Source organism: Homarus americanus, unplaced genomic scaffold, assembly GCF_018991925.1.
Source record: "Homarus americanus isolate GMGI-L3 unplaced genomic scaffold, GMGI_Hamer_2.0 scaffold26351, whole genome shotgun sequence".
NCBI lineage: Eukaryota > Metazoa > Arthropoda > Malacostraca > Decapoda > Nephropidae > Homarus > Homarus americanus.
Genome location: NW_024724368.1, coordinates 5,717,271 through 5,737,268, shown reverse-complemented (window position 1 = coordinate 5,737,268; position 19,998 = coordinate 5,717,271). Strand labels below are relative to the sequence as shown.

Below are 19,998 nucleotides of genomic sequence, written 5' to 3'. Positions count from 1 at the left end.
CTCTGAGCATCCTCACCAACCAGCTCTCTCTACTCAACGCTTGCAACCAACCCACCCCACATTACTATACAGGTATTCACTTTTTTATTTAATGTCAATGTAAAAATTAATAAAAGGAATTCATTCAATTATAAACTAAGAATCCAAGTCTAGCATATTAACTCCTGCTGTCAAATGGAGAATTTATGAAGAATTATTGTACAACATAAATGTATGAGGTTACTCGAGACAACTGTCATCGTAAAAAAACAATATTATACGTTTGAAAATACTGTAGCTCATAATTTTGATCTACTTTACCTGATCTGGAATACTTTGAAAATTTGATATTTATTTACTTACTGAGGCAAGCATTCTTTTTATGAGAAAATAACTGTACGATATTGTATATATACTTACAGAAAACACAGGTGGTGGAGTTATCCCAGCCCTCACTGGTACAGGGGATAGTATAGGAGATAGTGCCCCAGTGGACGTGGTGTTGTTCATTACAAATGGCAGTTACCTTCTCCCCTTCCAGCCATATCCCTTCTACCCAGCTCACGTTAGCATTCACCACACTTGGATTTCCTTCACAGGCTGACAAAAACACATGCACAAATGAAAGAACATGTATGTGTGTGTGTGTGTGTGTGTCATCATCATACATACTGTACTTTCTCTTAAAAGTATTACTTGTGAGCTCTCACTACTAACCTAAATGAAGATGATGTCTTAAATCCTAAAGTTGCCAAAAAGCAGGTAAAATAAAACTAGATACTGTTTACAATGGATGTCTTGGCTGTGTGTATAATTCCCACCTACTTTTGTAAAGTACCAATAACCAACTTTGGCAAAATGTCATAACCATACATCAACAACAATTGGTTGAGAACATAAAATGTGAGAAGTTTTAGCTTAAATCGTTTAGAAGAAAATGTTAGTTCAGGAAAACTAATTAATTATTGGAGATTTAGAACAAGAACTAGAGGCCATAACACACATACCCCCCCCCCCCCAGTAATTAGTATACATGTACTGTACAATAACCATAATACAGTACTGTACTGCAAAACCTTGAGTAATATCTTACTCCTTCAAGAACCCACAACATCACACACTATCAAGTAATATCATACACTCAATAATCCACAACAACACATACCATTAAGTACAAAGTAACATGCTATACATTTTAACTCACCTTTAATGCAAGGATAGTCAATCACCCAGCCATCTGAGGTGCATGTGAAGCTTGTGTTTTCCAATCTGTCTCTGGTAAAATGTTGGTCAGGGCAGGAGACCGTCACATTCTCATTTGTCTTCCATGCCTTTGCTACCCAGTTTGAGGTAACATTACCAAAGTCGGGCTTATCTACACACCCTAGGATAGTGGTAAATGATTGAGGTTGGTTAAATGTACATGATAACAACCAACTTTTCTATGAGACTTTACTGAAGATCAAAATACTTTGGGTGATCTTTAATTCTCCTTGGTCCATCACTACTTACCTTCTTGGATTAACTCAAAAATGCTTTTGTTGAATATAGCGCATCATTTCAAAGCAAGGTAAAAATTCAATCCTACATTTTAGAACCACTTGCCAAATTTTGAATACATGGGTCTCATAAATATGGTAGAGAGAATAACTGTAATGAATAATGGATGGGAATCTGGATGACATATTCTGTAATACGTATTACCAGACCCAAAAATATAAATCTTAACATTCATTTTTCTTGTTACACTCTTGCACAAACTAAAGAAATTAACACTCTTGTGACTAAAGAAAAATATATTTATTTCTTATAAGAAACTGAAGGAATGATAAATTGATATTGCATTTTCTGGCAAAGTCATAAGTTAGGTGGCTTAAGTACAGTATAATGTGGATATAAGCTCGCCCCTCCGTTTAGGTTCAATCTGATTTTCCAGCTCTGGCAATCCTTCTCACTAACACACAGAAGGAGGGAGAATTTCTGAGCGGCTAAGTTCTAGGTTTGGCCATAAAATGGGATGTTAAAATAACTTATGTATAAATGGCCAGCCATCCTTCACTAGGTAACCTGAGTGTGTGAAGGCAGTGGAGAAAAGAGAGATGGTACAGTACGTACTTTTAATGTTATCACCATGGCAAGGTACAAGGATACAGTGTAGTGGATTTCTCCCCTACAAACGCTGTTTGTCGCTGAGTAGCCGACCCCGCGAATTCCCCCAGTGTATGCCTCGTGGTCTAGGTCAACCAGCGCCGCCCACGGAGCGGGGGTCAACTATATACCCACGCCTACCTCCGCTATAAAAGACCTGACCTCGTGGTGACCACTCTCTTTTCTACCTACACCAACCAGCGAGCAACACCTCCTCCTCCTCCTCCGCCACTGCCTGGCGGTCCTCACTCCCGCCGGCGAGCATGGCGACCCACAAGCTGTCCTTCTCTGAGCATCCTCACCAACCAGCTTCTCTCTACATCACGCTTGTAACCACGCTGCCACTTCCCAGCACCAAGCTGCATTGTACATCCAATACAACATGTATACAGAGAGCACATTGTGAGTTTCCTTTTTCATCCCATCCTGAGTGTGAACCCAAACATAACATACCCCACAACAGTACTAACCTTATAAACTTTCTAATATGGAAAATCTTAACGGAAAGATGAAGTGTGATAGTGTGCTCATTCAGATCGCTGCTCTGTACTGACTGTGAGAAAACTTGTATATACTGTACTCCCCATTCTCAGGGTGATGGTATACATTACACATATACTCAAGCTGCCTGTAATATATCCACACTAATCTGGCTCGTAAACCATGCCCCTTTTCTATACGGGACAAATAGCTGATTGGTTCATAGAAAATTTAAACTAAATGTGTTCACAATTGGTAAGTAGACCTGTTATTATCTACTTTTTTCACTTTTTGTGCTCTTCACCACTGATCAGCTCGTTAGCCGCTTGGGCAATCGGTCAAGTCTCTGTTACGCACTGTTGGCAAGTATTGGGCATGCGCTGGCTCCTGAATGTATCTGAACCTGCTCCAGTGCTTGTCAAGTCTGGTCTTGAAAGAGCTCACACTATGTGCTATCACAACACTCTCTGGCAGATTGTTCCAAGAATTCACAACTCTCACTCCGAAAAAGTTACACCTCACAGTTTTCTGGGCTTGTGGCTTCTTCAACCTTGAGCTGTGACTCTTTGTGGGGCGAACGTCCACCAGCTCCAGGTAAGGGTACTCGACTGAATAGTGCCCTTTGAGATGTTTATACAGTACTGTACACCTCTATTAGGCCCCCCTTGCCTATAAAGTAATGTTAAATAATTATCTGAACTATGAAAATGGAAATGATTTCAAGGCATTAGCACTTCAAAGAGAATGTTAGAAAATTTTTAATATTTATCAGAAAAGATAAATATAAATACGCAATTGTACAAGTGCAGTCCGGGGGGAGGTAAGACACTCAGGGGAACCAATCAGCTATTTGTAGCTATAGATGGGGCTTATGGCCAGGTTAGAGTAGAAAGGGTATAGTGATGGGTGGCTAGCCATAAAAGATGCCATTAAAGTTAGATGAATGAAATGTTTACTCTATGAGACAATAAACAGTCAACAAAGTATGATTAGGATTATTTGGTAAAAAACATCTGATTTTCTTAACAATCATGTCAGGGAATCCGACGATTACATGTTTCTTCTTTCAAAATGCAAATAACAAGCACATTCTCACCTTCCATACAGGCTGTTGTGCCATTATCCCAGCCATCATCAGTACACTGTATGATCTGCACTTGGTCGCCAGAGGGTATTAAGTAGTGGCCTGAGATACAGGTGGCATTAACAATGGTTCCCACCATCCACACCCCTGACAATGACCAGTCTGTAGTGGCTCCTTCTACAGTCGGTTCTCCTTCACATACTGCAACATACCAACTTCTTTAAAAAAAAAATTACACAAAGAATTTCCCAAGTTAGTAACAGTCACTGTAGCACAAGATTTAAAAAATAAGAGGTAGTAAGTGTTGGAGAATGGAGATAAAACCCATCATAGAAAATCTCAACAATGACACAACTGAACTACAGCACTGTACAGGTATATTAGGTTAGATTTTAGGTTTAGGTGAAAAAAAAAAGTAAATTTGAGTTCACATTAAACTGGGGTTAAAGTTCATAGTTCATAAAATCACATTATGATGAAAGTCTATACAGGGTAAGCCACAATATCACATTGGGATGCAAGTCTGAAGTTCACAATATCACACTAGGATGGACGTTTGTACTTCAAACTTCACTTTCGGATGAAATTTTGATTTTTACAGCAAAACACTGAAAAGAATATGCGAAGATTTGAAGCTCACATGGTTTATATGGGGAAGAAAACTAAAAAGGGCATAGGGAGATAATGAGACAATGGTTCGAATCTCAAACCGAAAAACAAGATAGAGATTTACTTTTACTTTTTTTACTTTTATACTTTTATTCTCTTCGCCACTGATCGGCTTGTTAGTCGCTAGGCGAACGGTCACGTCTCTGATTACTTTTCCTTTTCATTTATCTTCTTCACAAAAAGATCGGCTCGCTAGCCGCCCGGGCGATCGGTCACGTCTCTGTCACGCACTGTTGGCAAGTACTGGGCATGCACCGGCTCCTGAATGTACCTGAACCCGCTCCAGTGTTGGTCAAGTCTTGTCATGAAAGAGCTCACACTCGGTGCCGTCACAACACTCTCTGGTAGATTGTTCCAAGAGTTTACAACCCTCACTCCGAAAAAGTTTGCCCTCACGGTTTTCTGGACTTGCGGCTTCTTCAATCTTGATCTGTGACCCCTTGTGGGACGAGCGTCCGCCATCTCCAAGTAAGGACACTTGACTGAGTAGTGCCCCCTGAGATGCTTATACACCTCAATTAGGTCACCCCTTGCCCGTCTCTAGTATAAGCTAGGCAAGTTCAGGCGCTCCACTCTCTCAGGGTAGCTGAGGTGCCGAAGTGCAGGCACCAGTCTGGTGGCCCTCCTTTGAACATTTTCAACCAACTGACAGTCCCTAGCATATCTCGGGGACCAGATGGGGTGACAGTACTCCAGATGGGGAAGCACTTCACCACTGATCGGCTCGTTAGCAGCTTGGGCGATCGGTCACGTCTCTGTTAGGCACTGTTGGCAAGTACTGGGCATGCACCGGCTCCTGAATGTACCTGAACCTGCTCCAGTGTTGGTCAAGTCTTGTCATGAAAGAGCTCACACTCGGTGCCATCACAACACTTTCTGGTAGATTGTCCCAAGAGTTCACAACTCTCACTCCAAAAAAGTGGACATACCCACGCCATGAAAATACTATACAAGGTTTTGTTCGATGTGACGTCCATTCTGCTGCCCATAATGTCCCACACTATTTTTGGATCCAGTTCTAGGTATATCTCGTCGTTTCTAAAAACCTTTCCTAGTAACATTTCCGTCGAAAATGATTAATTTTTGAGAATATCGCATTAATTTGTTAGATCATGGGGTGTAAAAATTTACTGAAAGAACTTGTAAGAGTGGAAAGGAAATACATTTAGTTTTCATACATTTGCAGGAATACTGGAACATCTCACCTTTCTCACATGCAGTTACATTCTCCCAGCCATAGTCAGTGCATACAACATGGCGCTCTGTTGCATTTTCTGCAACAAATATATGCTGAGGGGAGCAGGTAGCTACCACAGTCTCCCTCACGAGCCATGTCCGGTTCACCCAGGCGCTGTTTCCATTTTCTATGACAGGTGGTACATAGCAGTTTTCACCTATATTATCTGTAAATGGTATAAACAAAAATTCTTTAAAAGATATCAGCCTGCAACTTCTAGGTCACATAGTGAAAGATCTCCCTAAACCATATGGATGAACTAAGGAGAAGCATTTTAATGAAAAACTGTTTTTGAGAGAGTAATAATCATCTATTATAGTATAGTCTCGGTTTACGCGGATTTTTTATACGCGGTTGATCATTTACGCGGCACCTGTCCAGATGCGTCAATTATTAGTTACGCAATACATTCAGGGCAATACACTCCTGAATTTACGCGGGAAGCGGCGCGGACAAGCTGCGTGCCTGTCAGTATTAGTGTACTGTACATGATATTTAAGCCGGAATTTGTTCCCGGTAACGTCTCTGCTCTAAGTAGTAACTCCACCCCCCCCCCATTCTCAGAAGCTGCAGCATTTCATAAGTACACTGTATTTTGCAGGGTGTGGTTGGAAATGTCATTGTTTACACGGCGCTCGCCTCCTTCCTGCTGGTAGGCAGAACTGGTGCCACCTCCCGGGTGGGGGGTAGAGCGGGTGGAGGGTGTGCTGCTGCCCCCTGGCTCTGTATAGGCACACTTGCTTCCACTATCCCCCCCCTGAATATAACCCATGTACACCCATCCCCGTTCCTCCTCGACTCCTCCCTCCTCTGCTTCAAGCCCTGCATGAGCTTCTTGTGCTGTTGCCTCTGCATTACCGTGTGATCTGGGTGAATGAATACACTGCGAGATGCCTCGTTCCTTGCTAAGTTTTTTGCCTGCCGAATAACCTCCTATTTCTCCTCCTCACTCACTAGTGTGATCCTGAGGGGGCGAGGCTTATCCCTCTGCTTTTGTCCTGGCCTCCTCACATCCTGAGGAGTTGATGGCATCTTTAGAACCTCTGTACAAATATTCTTAAACTGCATCTTATCATGTGTTATCCTACTCTCAGTTCCTCTGCCTGGCTCTCAGGGACTCCCAAAACTAATATACTGTTCCTGCTCTGGAAACGTTCCCGTTGTTCCTCCTCTCCCCTAACAGTATGTCCGCTAATTGTTATTTCTTCGACACACTTTTTCAGAGTCCCTAGCTGCTGTAGAACCTGTTCTGATCCTGCATTACTCTCCGCCACCTCCCGTGGCCTCAGCATAACTCCTCGGCTACTTCCTCAGTCTTAGCAAGGATTTCTTTCCCAACTTGTTCTAGTTTGGCAACCAGCAAGGATCCAGCTTCATCTATTTTCGTCCTTAGGGAACTCATTCCACTATGGCTTGCAATCGCCTCTTTCACCTTGACTATGCAGTCAGGGCAATACCAGCAACAGCCTTCATGCTTTACGGCAACTTGCATCGTCCTAAACGTTGCATTGGTCTGGCCTGTACCATCTATATCCGTCGCCCCCCTGCAGTAATCACATATCATACTCTTCATGGTTGTTGCTGTTGTGTGTGTGTGTGGGTGGTGGTGGTGGGGGGGGGGTGCAGACTGTGCATAGATCTACACTTATTTAAAAATTAAGAAAAAAACAGTACTTAGCTGCCCTCTGCTGGTTTTAACCTCCCCAGTTGCCTTTAGAGTTGTCTTCTGTATTCTTCTCTTTTTTTTCATTCACTTTGGCAATTTGTCAGTATTTATGTGCTCTCTCTATGTACACTGCATTTTGCTATGAATAACGGATTTTATACACCCACTCAGTCCTTTAGAAACACAGAAAAATAAAATAAAACTTTCTTTCGGGCGATAATAGAATGCCTTTTAGGATAGCCAAGCTTGTTGATTATTTTTTTTTAACTATTATTTCTTTATACTTCCTATTCCTGTTCTCATCAACGACTATGTCTCTTTGTGCTATCACTGTGTACACTGTATCTCCCTGTGAATGGTGTATTGTAGGCACAGTTTCAGTCCTTGAGAAAGAACACAAACAAAATAAAATTAAAAGTCTCTGTGGCACCTATAACACGACTTGGTTTCTGCTGGCAGTGGTGCCTTACCAGCTTGCTTTCCAATTTGTATTCACTATAAGTTATTTACATGTAGCTTTAGATTCTAAGTGAACTGTATGTTCGTATACTTATTGCTCATCTCCAATGAGTGAAAAAGTAGCCATTTTGTATTTTAAGTACAGTATGTAGTAGGTGTTCTGTGCAGGTTGTTTCTTGTCTTAACGCAAGTTATCCATTCTTGCATGTAGAGGATGGCAGTGAACAAGAAATATGTGTTTTAGTGCAAGAGTCGATTATTGTCTGACGTCCATAAATAACATAAAACTACACCATGCCTCTTCAAGAAAATGCTTTCATTGGTACACTACCTGATATCAAAATAAGTTCTTTCTGCTTAATATGCCAGGGTCCATCGTTTCCATTTTCTTGTTTAGTATCATGCAAACAGTATCTCAGAAATTTTGGTGCAATTCCATTAGTAATTTCTACTACTACCAACCGTCTCATTCATCATTAACAAAAATAACATTGAAAAACAGAAAAGTTATCAAGCTTACTACAATTAGGTCAATAGCCCCCGAGACATCCAGAGTGTGCTGGATGGATTCTCATTAGATAATTGAAGCAATACTGTGCTTATTACACTCTTCGCTGACATATGACAAGCACTACATGGTACTCACATTCCTGGCAGCCAGTCATGTTGTCCCAACCGTCCTCACTACACTCCATCAGCTGGTTGTAAGTGTCCTCAGGGATGAACTTGTGATCTGAGTTACATGTGATGTTGATCTCCTCCCCCACCCACCAGGTTCTGTTCACCCAGGTGGTAGTGGCATTCACCACCAATGGCTCCTCATTACATGCTACACTGAGGACTGGTATGTGCAATTAATAATGTAGTGTGCTGAAGTGATATATCACTCTTTTATCAGTAATACAGTATACCATTCATTAATGTATTCAGTGGTGTATAAAAAAAAGGCTCAGTTTAGGAATTGTGACTTATTTCTCACATAACTTGAGTTTGAAGAACATATCTTGTTAATAAAGTCTCATTCTAATTCCAAAGCCAACTTAGTCAAAATTAAGTAAGCCAGTTAGAAGCTTTTCTTAATCTGGACGAAAATAATACATAGATCTATAATAGTCCAAGATGAAAAGGCTTTCGTTTCTCAAGAATGGTCAGATGTGTGCCCACACATCCAATTAAGATGATAATATTACGTACTTACAAATCTTTGAGAAGCAAAGTGGTTTTCTTTTTTTACCTACAGATGAACAATTTCATTTCCAGCTAAAATGAACATTAAATGCATCAACCTTTCAAAATCAAAGATGTTTACTTTTCTCACAGCCGGTTATGTTTTCCCAGCCTTGGGTGGTGCATGTGAGTTGTGTCTCCTTTGTGGAGCCGTTGAGGAAGTAGTGGAGGTGGTCACAGGTGGCTGTTATAACCCCACCCACCCACCAGGTAATGTTATCCCAGGTGGTGCTAGCATTGCCCACCTGTGGTTGCAAACTGCACAATACACTTGGTATTTCTGGAAAGAAACGATCATAGGTAATTATCTTTGCATCTATGTGAACTGATGAATAATCTGTTCACTTTACTTACCAGAACTATTAGTAAATACAGTAGAAAACCATTCAAATATGGGTCAAGGTTATAATGTTTTTACTGTGCTTCAGCAACGAAGGTCTTTAAGCACATAACAATGTTAGTAATTACACTACACTATTTTAATAATTAAAACATTATGAGAGAGAGAACTCTCTGTTATGGGTAAAAGCATACTGTATTGTACTAACTAAGCATGTGTTGATATTTATTCAATTGAACTATGTGTTAATATTTTGGTAATTACTGTATATATTTTTAATATACATAGGAAATGGCCCTTTCTTAACTTGTTTTTCTTTTTATATACAAAACATTACTTAATCATATTTAACATTTTAAAAGTATCATATTCATCTTAATTCATTTTTATTACTACTTTTATAATTTGTTATATTTATTCTATTTTCCCAATTTTAGTTTATTTATAGGTCCATGTCTAATGAATCCCCCTTTTTCATTCATTTATTAATATACAGTTGTACCCCACTTAACGCGGTCAATTGAACCCAGAGGGTCCCGCGTTAAGTGAAAACCGCGTTAAGTGAATAACAGAACATATGGGATTAATTCCAATAGAACCCAGCCCGACCCCCAAACTCCACTTTTTGACGACAAATAACTATGTTGTAGTAAAAATTCTATCTTAACTTTATGGTGGCATGAAAAACAAGTAATATAGAAGAGGTTAGGTTAGGAAAGATAAAGGTTAACATAGGAAAAATAAAGAATAGGTTAAAAAACGAAAATTTTTGAGGAACACTCACGGTAGTAGAAGAGATGGGTCGGCATACGGGGATGGAGGCTGGTTCCGAGGCAGAGGGCAGATTACTGCCCCTCAGGTGAATCACCATTACTAGGTGAATCACCATTACTAGGTGAATCAATATCACTGTCACTTACAGTTGTTATGGCTTCCCTGACAAATCCCTCAAAATCAACTTCACTATCACTATCACTGGCTTGGGCTGGCTGTGGTGGGTTGCGGGCGAAGAACTCGGTTATGCTTTGCTGACGGCTGGCTTTGATGTTGTCATGATACACCGTGATGTACGGCTCCATAGCCTGCACCAGTCGGGTATGGAAGACGTCATGGCGTTCATCGTCAGTGTCGCGGGAAACGATGGACTTAATTTTTTCTGTTAACTCTATGACACACTTAATATCACTATGACTTAAACTAGGTTCTTCGGAGAATGACGCACCTTCTTCCTCCTCTTCACTGGCGGGTTCTTCTTCCAACATCTCGTCGGCAGTCACTTCAGGATCTCTGATCACCTCCATGATGTCTTCGTTGGTGGTCTCGGAGAAGCCTTCAGCTGTAATACTGAGCGCAGCTTCTCTGGCAAGGTCCACTGCTACTGCAACAGTCTGAACCTGACCAGTCACAGGTTCACTCCTCCTCTCACCTGGTATGCCATGCAACACATGTCTCCATGCGTGACGAATCGTAGCAATAGACAGCAGATCCCATGCCTCCACCAAGAAGTCTACAGCTTGTTTGACGTTAAACTTCTTCCAAAATTGTTTGACGAGAAGTTCTTGAGTCGCCGCCTCTTGTTCCTTGTCCTCGTCGCTTTTACTCTCGCTGTCGGTGTCACCCAGCTTACGCAACTCATCCTTGGTGTTGGTAGAGTCGTTCAGGAGCTTGAATTTCTTTGCCGAGTATGCAGCTTTAACATTGCAGATTAACTCCTGGTCCATGGGCTGGATTAATGACGTAGTGTTGGGAGGAAGGAAGACCACTTTTACGTTGGGGTGACGATCCATAAGTAGGGGCGAGTGTCCAGGTGCGTTGTCAAGGAGCAACAAAATATTGAAAGGAACATTCTGTTGCTCGCAGAATTTCTGCACGTCAGGAACAAAAAAGTTGTCAAACCAGAAGAGGGACAGAGAAGAGGACATCCACGCCTTACGTGCGGTTAGCCAGTGGACATTAAGCTTGTTCATGTCCATATTCTTGTAGGCGTGCGGCTTGCGGGCTTTGTGAATCACCGATAACTTTGGTTTACAGGTACCGGAGGCATTGGTGGTAAACAGGACGGTGATGCGTTCCTTCTGCATCTTCCGACCCCTTACCTTGCTCGCAGACTGGACAACGAAGGTCTTGGAAGGTAACTTTTTCCAGAAAAGACCAGATTCGTCCATGTTAAACACCTGGTCGTCACTGTACTGTCCTTCCTCCATAATCTCACGTAAAAACGGAGGAAAATCTCTAGCCGCCGCACGGTCAGCACTCGCTTCCTCACCAACAATGCTGATGTTGGTGACCTTGTTCCTCCTCTTAAACCTATGCAGCCAACCATGGGAAGCATTGAAGGGTTTGGGCTCTGCAATTCCCAGTTTACGTGTCACTGCTGCGTATAGCTCACGTGCGTACTCCTGCACTGAGCGCGTGTCCACCGCCATGTTGCGTCGCGCCTGACGCACCAAATAACTCACCAGCAAAGTTTCCACTTTTGCCAGCACCCTGTTCTGGCAATACCTGATAGATGAAGCACCTGCAGACTTTGTGATCTTCATGTGCTCCTTTATCTTGGCTGCATCCTTCTTTATTGTACGAATCGTAGATTCGTTGACGCCATGCTGGCGCGCGAGATCAACTTGGCGTCTTCCTTTCTCCAAATCTTGAACAATTTGGTACTTCAGCTCGTAGCTTAATGAACGTCGTGTCTTCTTTGGTTTAGTGCCGCTGGGTCCAGGTAAGGAAAGGTTTCTCTCTGGGGGTGGTGGTCCGGCGGAAGCCATTTTACGGAACAATGGATGCGCGTTAACCCGGCGTGGCCTTGAGGGATGAAACTGCCGCGGCTAGGTCAAGCGTCGTCTCTCCTCCCTCCCTCCCTCCCCGGGGTAGTCACGTCATAATACTTTAAGCCAATTACAGCTAGCAGCAGAGGGGGGTAGGGCTGCATGGCCAATCACAGTCCGAGACGTCATATGACGTCAGTGATAACGCAACAAAGGCACACACTGCGCAACCTTACCGCGCCGCTTACCCAAGCGGAGGGAGGAGGAGGGAGAGGCAGGCAGGCAGGTGGGCGGGTGGGTGGCGAGTGGCGCGTGGTCAAAATCTAAAAATAGCATCTGAGCCGGACACTCACCGCGTAGCTGTGGAAAAACCCGCGTTAAGTGAAAGTTCAGCTTTGGCAAGGCACCGCGTATATGCGAAAACGCGTTAAGTGAAAGCGCGTTAAGCGGGGTAAAACTGTAGTACTACATACATTTTTTTCAGAGCAAAGGACTACAGTATTGCATAGTAAGTCGATCCAACAACAAACTTTCAAGGGGAAATTAGTCTTACTTTCCTCGCAGGCTGGTTCATTCTCCCAGCCGGTATCAGTACAGAAGACCGGGCGGATGTTGGATCTGTCTCCAACGAAGATGAGATCGCCTTCACACGCAGCATTGACTGCTGTGCCCACAGGCCAGAGGTCGTCCTGCCAGTCCGTGGTGGCATTAATCACTTCCGGCTCAAGCTGACACACTTGAGGGAAGGGAACATATTAATCATAAGCAATCAGAATAGTGACTGAGGACGGTTCATAAACTGCCTTAGTAAATGCTGATCAATAAGCTCTCTCACTTGTCAGTTCGCTAAGGACTGGTATTTACAGATCTGACTGATGAAGCTAAATATTTATCTTAGTCTGTCGGTTATAGGTAATCATGGAGTTGTTTGATGTAACCAATACTGTACTTAAAAAATTAGTACTATTAGACATAAAGGCTACCTAGAAATACTTTCTGTAAAGCGGTTGGAATAAGGAGTATACTGTAGTTCACATCTGACTATAAGGCCATTCTACATAAAAATCCAGAACCACAATCTAGATCTCTGAATAAGAATTCTCCGTACATATGGCACAAAATACAGTACTGTACGTAACTCCAGGAGAATGGGCAATGCCAATTTTCTCATGAGGTACTAAATGAGGCAGCTACCCCAGGTCCTCCACAAAGTAGTGATCTTATATATATATATATATATATATATATACAGTATATATATATATATATATATATATATATATATATATATATATATATATATATATATATATATATATATATATATATATATATATATATATATATATATATATAATATATATATATATATATATGCACACATGGTGATCCAATTAAAGTGAACCAGTTTTAGGTTGGTAACACTGGGTAGGGGTTTGAGTGGGAGGAGGAATCGGGGTGGCACCGTGGCAGTTGGTGGCGCATGGCCTTGGATTCAGTGACATTGGATCGTTGGCCGGTGCAGTATCGTGTCTGCCTGAAGGCCAGAATTCGCCAGGAGGTTGATGCCATTTCTCCAGATGTGCTTCGTAGAGTATTGCACAGCTGTCGCCTACGACTGCAGCAGTGTATTGCGAAGAGGGGTGCAAATTTTGATGACAACTTTCAAACATTAATAAAGATTGTTTTCAAAGGTTTTCAGAAACTTGCGAACTGCTTAAATACAGATTTTATGCTGTAGTGGATACCTCCCTTACAAACGTTGTTTGTCGCTGAGTAGCCGACCCCGCCAATTCCCCAGTGTATGCCTCGTGGTCTAGGTCAACCAGCGTCGCCTTACATGACGGAGGTCAACTACTAAGCCACGCCTACCTCCACTATATAAGACCTGACCTCGTGGTGACCTATCTCTCTCTTCTTCTAGCTACAGCCGCAGCAAGCTACACCACCTCCTCTGCCGCTGCCTGGCGGCCCTCGCTCCCGCCGGCGAGCATGGCGACCCACAAGCTGGTCCTCCTCTAAGCATCCTCATTAACCAGCTCTCTCTACATCACGCTTGTAACCATGATGCCTTCCCAGCACCAAGCTGCATTGTACATCCAATACAATATGTATACAGAGAGCACATTGTGAGTTTCCTTTCTCCATCCCATCCTGAGTGTGAACAAAACATCATAACCCCACAGTGCATTTCATGAATTTTTATTTCATTTTCAACATGGTTCACTTTAATTGGACCAACCTGTATATATAATAGATAATGTAGGTCAATAGAAGGTTTGACAAAGATATGATCATGTGTAATGATCCCAAATGGAAAACTAATTAATGTGTCAGTTCGAGCATCAGTCCCTGGACATATTGGCTAAGATTATCATAAACACATGAAGGATTCCCCCAAAATATTGCCAAAAGTTTTGATATTTGATTTTATCTGTTTAATATTTTTTTTTATTAAATTTGATGGTACAGTACAAGAATCTTAATAAGCACACGCAAATAATTTAGCAGTAAATCTGATGTTAAATTATAATATTTTACTAATTTTTTTATTTATTTTTTAATAATTCAATATACAACTGCTAATGATAGAAAAAATCCTTAAAACTAGACAATCACAGAAGGTTATATTATGTGTCCCGGGAAAATTTTCAAGTGAAACAGGGCCGATAACTCTAGTAAATGAAGTAGGAAGTCACTGAATATTGACACTGTTGCAGGTATTCATGATGTGATGCTACATAACATATTCAATTTTAATCCTCAAATAACTGAACTGGAAAGTCACATCATGGAACTATAGATGCTATTATGTCAAAGTCAAGGGACATTATAATACCCCAAAAGTTTAGGTAATCACACTCAAGATGCTCAGTAAGTGTACTCAGAGTGCATATAATCTGACTAAAGAGACTCAGTACTACCTGTATTCTGAGGGATAGATTATCATACAGTATGAAAGGGGTTAAACAGATATCCTAAAAATAAGTGTCAGAAATTAAAGTTAAGTATCATCCAAAACTGCAAATAAAAATATTATATACAAGGGGTTAAGATATCTAATTCTAGTGGCTGTATATTGAACAATGCCAGGTTAACCAGTAAAATGCACTCACGTTTCTGACAAGGCTCTGACTTCCACCCATCATCAGCACACAATACTTGCTGGACTGTATCTCCGGAAGGTATAAGGGAGTAGCCTGAGCTGCAGGTGAAATTAACTCTGACCCCCACCGGCCACATCTCTGATGGCCCACTCATGATGGCACCCTCTACTTCCGGGTTCTCACACACTGTGACATATTAATATTATTTTTGAAAGCCGGTCATGAAATATTTTGACAGTTTTGTAAAAGTAATGCAATAAAAGTATGTAATACTCATAACATCAATGTTTAAAAAATTTTCATGAACAGGTTAGTGTGCTAGAAAAACTTGTGTTGCAGTAAGAAACTGACCCTATATTAACAACCTGGCTGCCACCAACCACATTATAACATGTTCTTTCACCATAACAGCATTGTCACATGTTTGGTGATCGTCATAGTTGAAGACACAAAGTTCTTGAATTTACTAGCTTCTTATTGAGATAAACCATCTCATATTAGTTATATATTCTCAAATCATTAAAAAATCTATATTATTAAAATGCTAAAAATGCTGACTAATTCACACACATTTGAATAATGCAATATCTTCAGTAGAGGTTTGGGAGCATACACTGAGACACCTGGAGATACCAAGCTGGAAAAGAATGCTCATAACCAGATAAGAGAAGCTCATTTATCTGTAACTCTATAAGAATCACTTTATACTTTCACCTTTATCCTCTTCACCACTGATCGGCTTGTTAGCCACTTGGGTGATCGGTCACGTCTCTGTTATGCAATCTTGGCAAGTACTGGGCATGAACTGGTTCCTGAATGTACCTGAACCCGCTCCAGTGCTTATCAAGTCTGGTCTTGAAAGAGCTCACACTCGGTGCCGTCACAACACTACCTGGCAGATTGTTCCAAGAGTTCACAACTCTCACTCCGAAAAAGTTACCCCTCACAGTTTTCTGGGCTAGCAGCTTCATCAACCTTGAGCCGTGACTCGATTAAATAGTGCCCTTTGAGATGCCTATACACCTCAATTAGGGCCCCCCTTGCCCGTCTGTAGTATAAGCTAGGCAAGTTCAGGCTCTCTAATCTCTGGGACCAGACGGGCTGACATTACCTCAGACGAGGAAGCACTTCACTCTTGAAGATCGTTACGAGGAACGGCCGTCTAGATATCTGAACGACCTTCTTAAAGATCTAATGATTTAGTTGCCTGATTCACCTTCTTCTAGCAATGGCCCGAGAACTTGTGCTCATTGTCAACGTACATGCCTAGGTCTTTTTCACATTCAGTCTCAATTAATGCAGTTTTTTCATCTTATTGGGACATATGATACGCCAAGAGTGAGGTTGCTGTAAGTCTCCACTGATGGTTCAAGTGAGTCATTGTAAGAAAGTGAATCAAGTAACTAAACTACGGTGAACCCTCAAAGATCCGGACTAAAACGGGGACCACCTGTCCAAAAAACCGATTGTCTGTATCTTCCGGCGAATGTACTAAATGTATAAAAACGAGAAATAATGATATAAAAAACACCCAAAATACAGTACCATATTTTACAGCATATAAGACGCAACCCTTATTTTAGCAGGAAGTATTTCAGAAAAAACTTTTGTGTGTATTTTCCTCCTGTAGCCATAGTTTTCCTAAAATAATATACTGTATACTGTTATACTGTATAGTACCAGGAAATGCAAGGAATAAAAAAATAATACCAATCAATAAGTTACAACAAAAAATACTGTACTATATTGCCAAATAGGTTAATAAACACGAAATGAAAGCCTAACACGGTCACCATTTGCATACACTCCCTGCTTCATCATAGCACTGGAAACCAGCTGGGACCAGGGACGCCGATTCCAGGGCAACGCTCCCCACCCCTACACTCTGCGCTCTCCTTCCGCTCTCTCACTGAGCCAGCTAACTCATGTGCAAAGAAATATATATTCCCCACATGTTTGCCCTCAGGACAATTATTGCTTTTACTTTTTTCACAGTATTGTATGTATGTAGGATGGTGTGTGCATGTAACTGAGTAAAAATAAATGAAGAAAGTTATGTATATCTACCGATCGCCCAAGCGGCTAACGAGCCCATCAGTGGTGAAGAGGATAAAAGTAAAGTACCCAAGCGGCAAATGAGCCAATCAGTGGTAAAGAGGATAAAAGTAAAAATGTAAAAATAATTCAAGGACAACATTCTGACAATTACCAACATGAGAAAATAAGAGCATTTCTCATAAAAAATACTGTATACAGTATAAGAAAAACTATAACATCAATTCCTTTCAGTACTTCAAAGAAGATATGTTGAGAAATTCATTACACTGCAGCCCTACAAAACCAAGGCTATCAAATGAACGTGACAAAAAATATACAGTAAGTAGATAACTGGAGCCCAAATCCTAAAAGGCTAGATGTAATAGACCCTAACCTGCCCAAAGCTTAATGAAAAATCAGTTAATCTTAATTGGCTCCAATCATAATGATTAGGATTGGTTAGGTTGAAGCTAGTTAGGACGAGGGTACATTTGATTTGTAATTACTGTACAATAAACTTTTAACAGAAAAAACATTCTCACTTCTGACCTTCAACCACAATACAGATTTAGCTGCAAGACATTCTTCCCTGAACTTCAACTAAAATAAACTTAACTAATCATCCTCACCTTTGTCACAACCAGTCACCTGTTGCCAGCCCTGACTGGTACAGGGGAGCGGCTTTGTGTTAGACTTCTCTGCGATGAACATGTGTTGTGAGTTACAGGTGGCCATGGGCGCCGAACCCACTACCCACATCTTGTCCTCCAAGTTCACTGTCGCATTTGCCACATATGGGGTGTCCAAGCAGACTGATAAAGAACAATATCAACACTACTGTGACAATATTACCCAAAATAAACCTTGTTAATACCCCTCAGGCCATAATCTGTCTCAATTCTCTTCAGAATACAATCCTGACTAATTTTCTCCCCCCATGACAATCTGGATTCATCTCATTGATGAATTTCTGAATTTATCCCATCCATTGCACCGTGACACATTATGAATTAACTTGTAGGAAAATATGGATTAATACCCTTGAAGATAAACTGGCCAAATCCCCTTCTCAACATTCTGGATTAATTTCTTCCATCAATAGCCTCCAGATCACAACATGGATTCATTGTCTATCCTTCAAAATATGAATCGATCTCCTCCATGACACAATCAAGATTAATTTCCCAGGACAGCCTAGATTGATCCCCTCAATAACAGTCTGAATTAATCCCTTCACTAACAGTCTACATTAGCCCCTTCCAAAAATCTGAATTAATGCTTTCTATAACACTAACTGGATCAATTGTCTCACCTTGTTGACAGTACGGGTCAGAGGACCAGCCGCTGTCTGTGCACTTGACATGATGGGTCTGAGACTTAAGAATGGCGAAGTATAAATCATCCTTACAGGTAGCTTTAACCGTCTCTCCTACAGTCCACATGTTGTCCTCCCAGTCTGTGGTGGCGTTGATCACCACCGGTTCCAACAAACACACTGATAGCATAAAGCTGTCATCATACGGAAATTACTGTATCTGTAGTACATACCTAAATGATCAGGTTAAGAAGTTTTAGATACACTGATATTGACAGCTTTGTAATGCTATCACCACGTGAATTACCTATACTATACTGTACCTGTACTTGTACTAAATACCTACAGTAGCTATACTATACTTATACTAAACACCAAAGTATACTATACTGTACTATACTTGTACACTATTTGTAAGTGTTTTATACTTTTATTGTATACCTAAGTTACTATACTAACTAGGTTTTAGGAAATCTTTTTCCACATTTAAGCATTTTCCCATTTAATGCAGAGTGATTGAAAAAATAAAACAAATGAGCATTGACAATTTCTCTCCATTCGATGTCATTTGTTCATTTATTGTTACCGATGTCATAGATTTATTCAACTGTCTAATTATCTTTCATTTCACCACGTATCAGCCACGTATAACTTAAAAGAATCGTCCCTAATCTGATCCTTCCAATTAGAACCAGGGTCCATGCTTTACTTTATACAGTACGTACCCAGATAAAAATGCTGACTTAACAGATCACCTGAATACAGTATCCTTATCTTTTCCTTCTTTGATTTCCTTTTTCCTCTCCATACATTTCTCCATGAAGGTATTAATTTCTTTCCTTCCAGTAATTGTGGTTCAATTCATATCGTTTCATCCTCATGCATCCATTGTTACAGTTCAGAAACACTCCAATTTCTCCATTTTTTACCTGTCTTCCTTCTTCAAATTTTCAATACCAATTTTGTTCACATTTATTATATCAAATTTCTTCACATACAACCTATTCTAAACTCATCCGCTAACAATTGTAGCTCTTCTTCTGAATCATTCACTAGAGGTGCATCATCTACAAACAGCAGTTAACCCACTTTCCATTTGTTTCATATTTCATTATTCACCAAACTTACACCCCCTCTACATCACTCTTGCTTTCACCTCTCCATGAAAATATTAAACAATCATGGCGACAAAGCATATCGTTAAAGTACTTCTATGTTCCGTGAAAATACGGTAAGACCCCCAATTAGCGACACATCCTGACACCTGCTTCACCCTCCATATAAAGGTTCTGGACAGCATTTAAGTATTTCCCATTTATTCCAAACATTTTCTAGACTTCGCCCATCACTTTTCTATCTCTTGTATAATATGCATTTTCTAGAATCATAAATATCAGACAACTTTTCTTCTTCACTAAAAACCTTTCATGCCATTACTGCAATCAACTGGTTCATACACCTGCCTTTTCTTCTGAACCCACACAG

General features: G+C 40.9%; 1 protein-coding gene across 1 annotated transcript in view; it reads right to left on the bottom strand.

Moving 5' to 3' along the window:
- Positions 1–19,998, bottom strand: part of LOC121864224 (complement factor H-like) — an 82,544-nt gene continuing 62,546 nt past the window's right edge. The window contains exons 21-30 of the mRNA XM_042363269.1: positions 18,511–18,693; positions 17,828–18,010; positions 15,171–15,347; positions 12,608–12,790; positions 9,032–9,229; positions 8,369–8,563; positions 5,566–5,763; positions 3,704–3,892; positions 1,184–1,363; positions 1–579 (exon numbers count right to left, since the gene is read on the bottom strand). Coding sequence (XP_042219203.1) covers positions 335–579; positions 1,184–1,363; positions 3,704–3,892; positions 5,566–5,763; positions 8,369–8,563; positions 9,032–9,229; positions 12,608–12,790; positions 15,171–15,347; positions 17,828–18,010; positions 18,511–18,693 — 1,931 coding nt within the window. The 3' untranslated portion in view covers positions 1–334. The remainder of the gene's footprint in view (positions 580–1,183; positions 1,364–3,703; positions 3,893–5,565; positions 5,764–8,368; positions 8,564–9,031; positions 9,230–12,607; positions 12,791–15,170; positions 15,348–17,827; positions 18,011–18,510; positions 18,694–19,998) is intronic.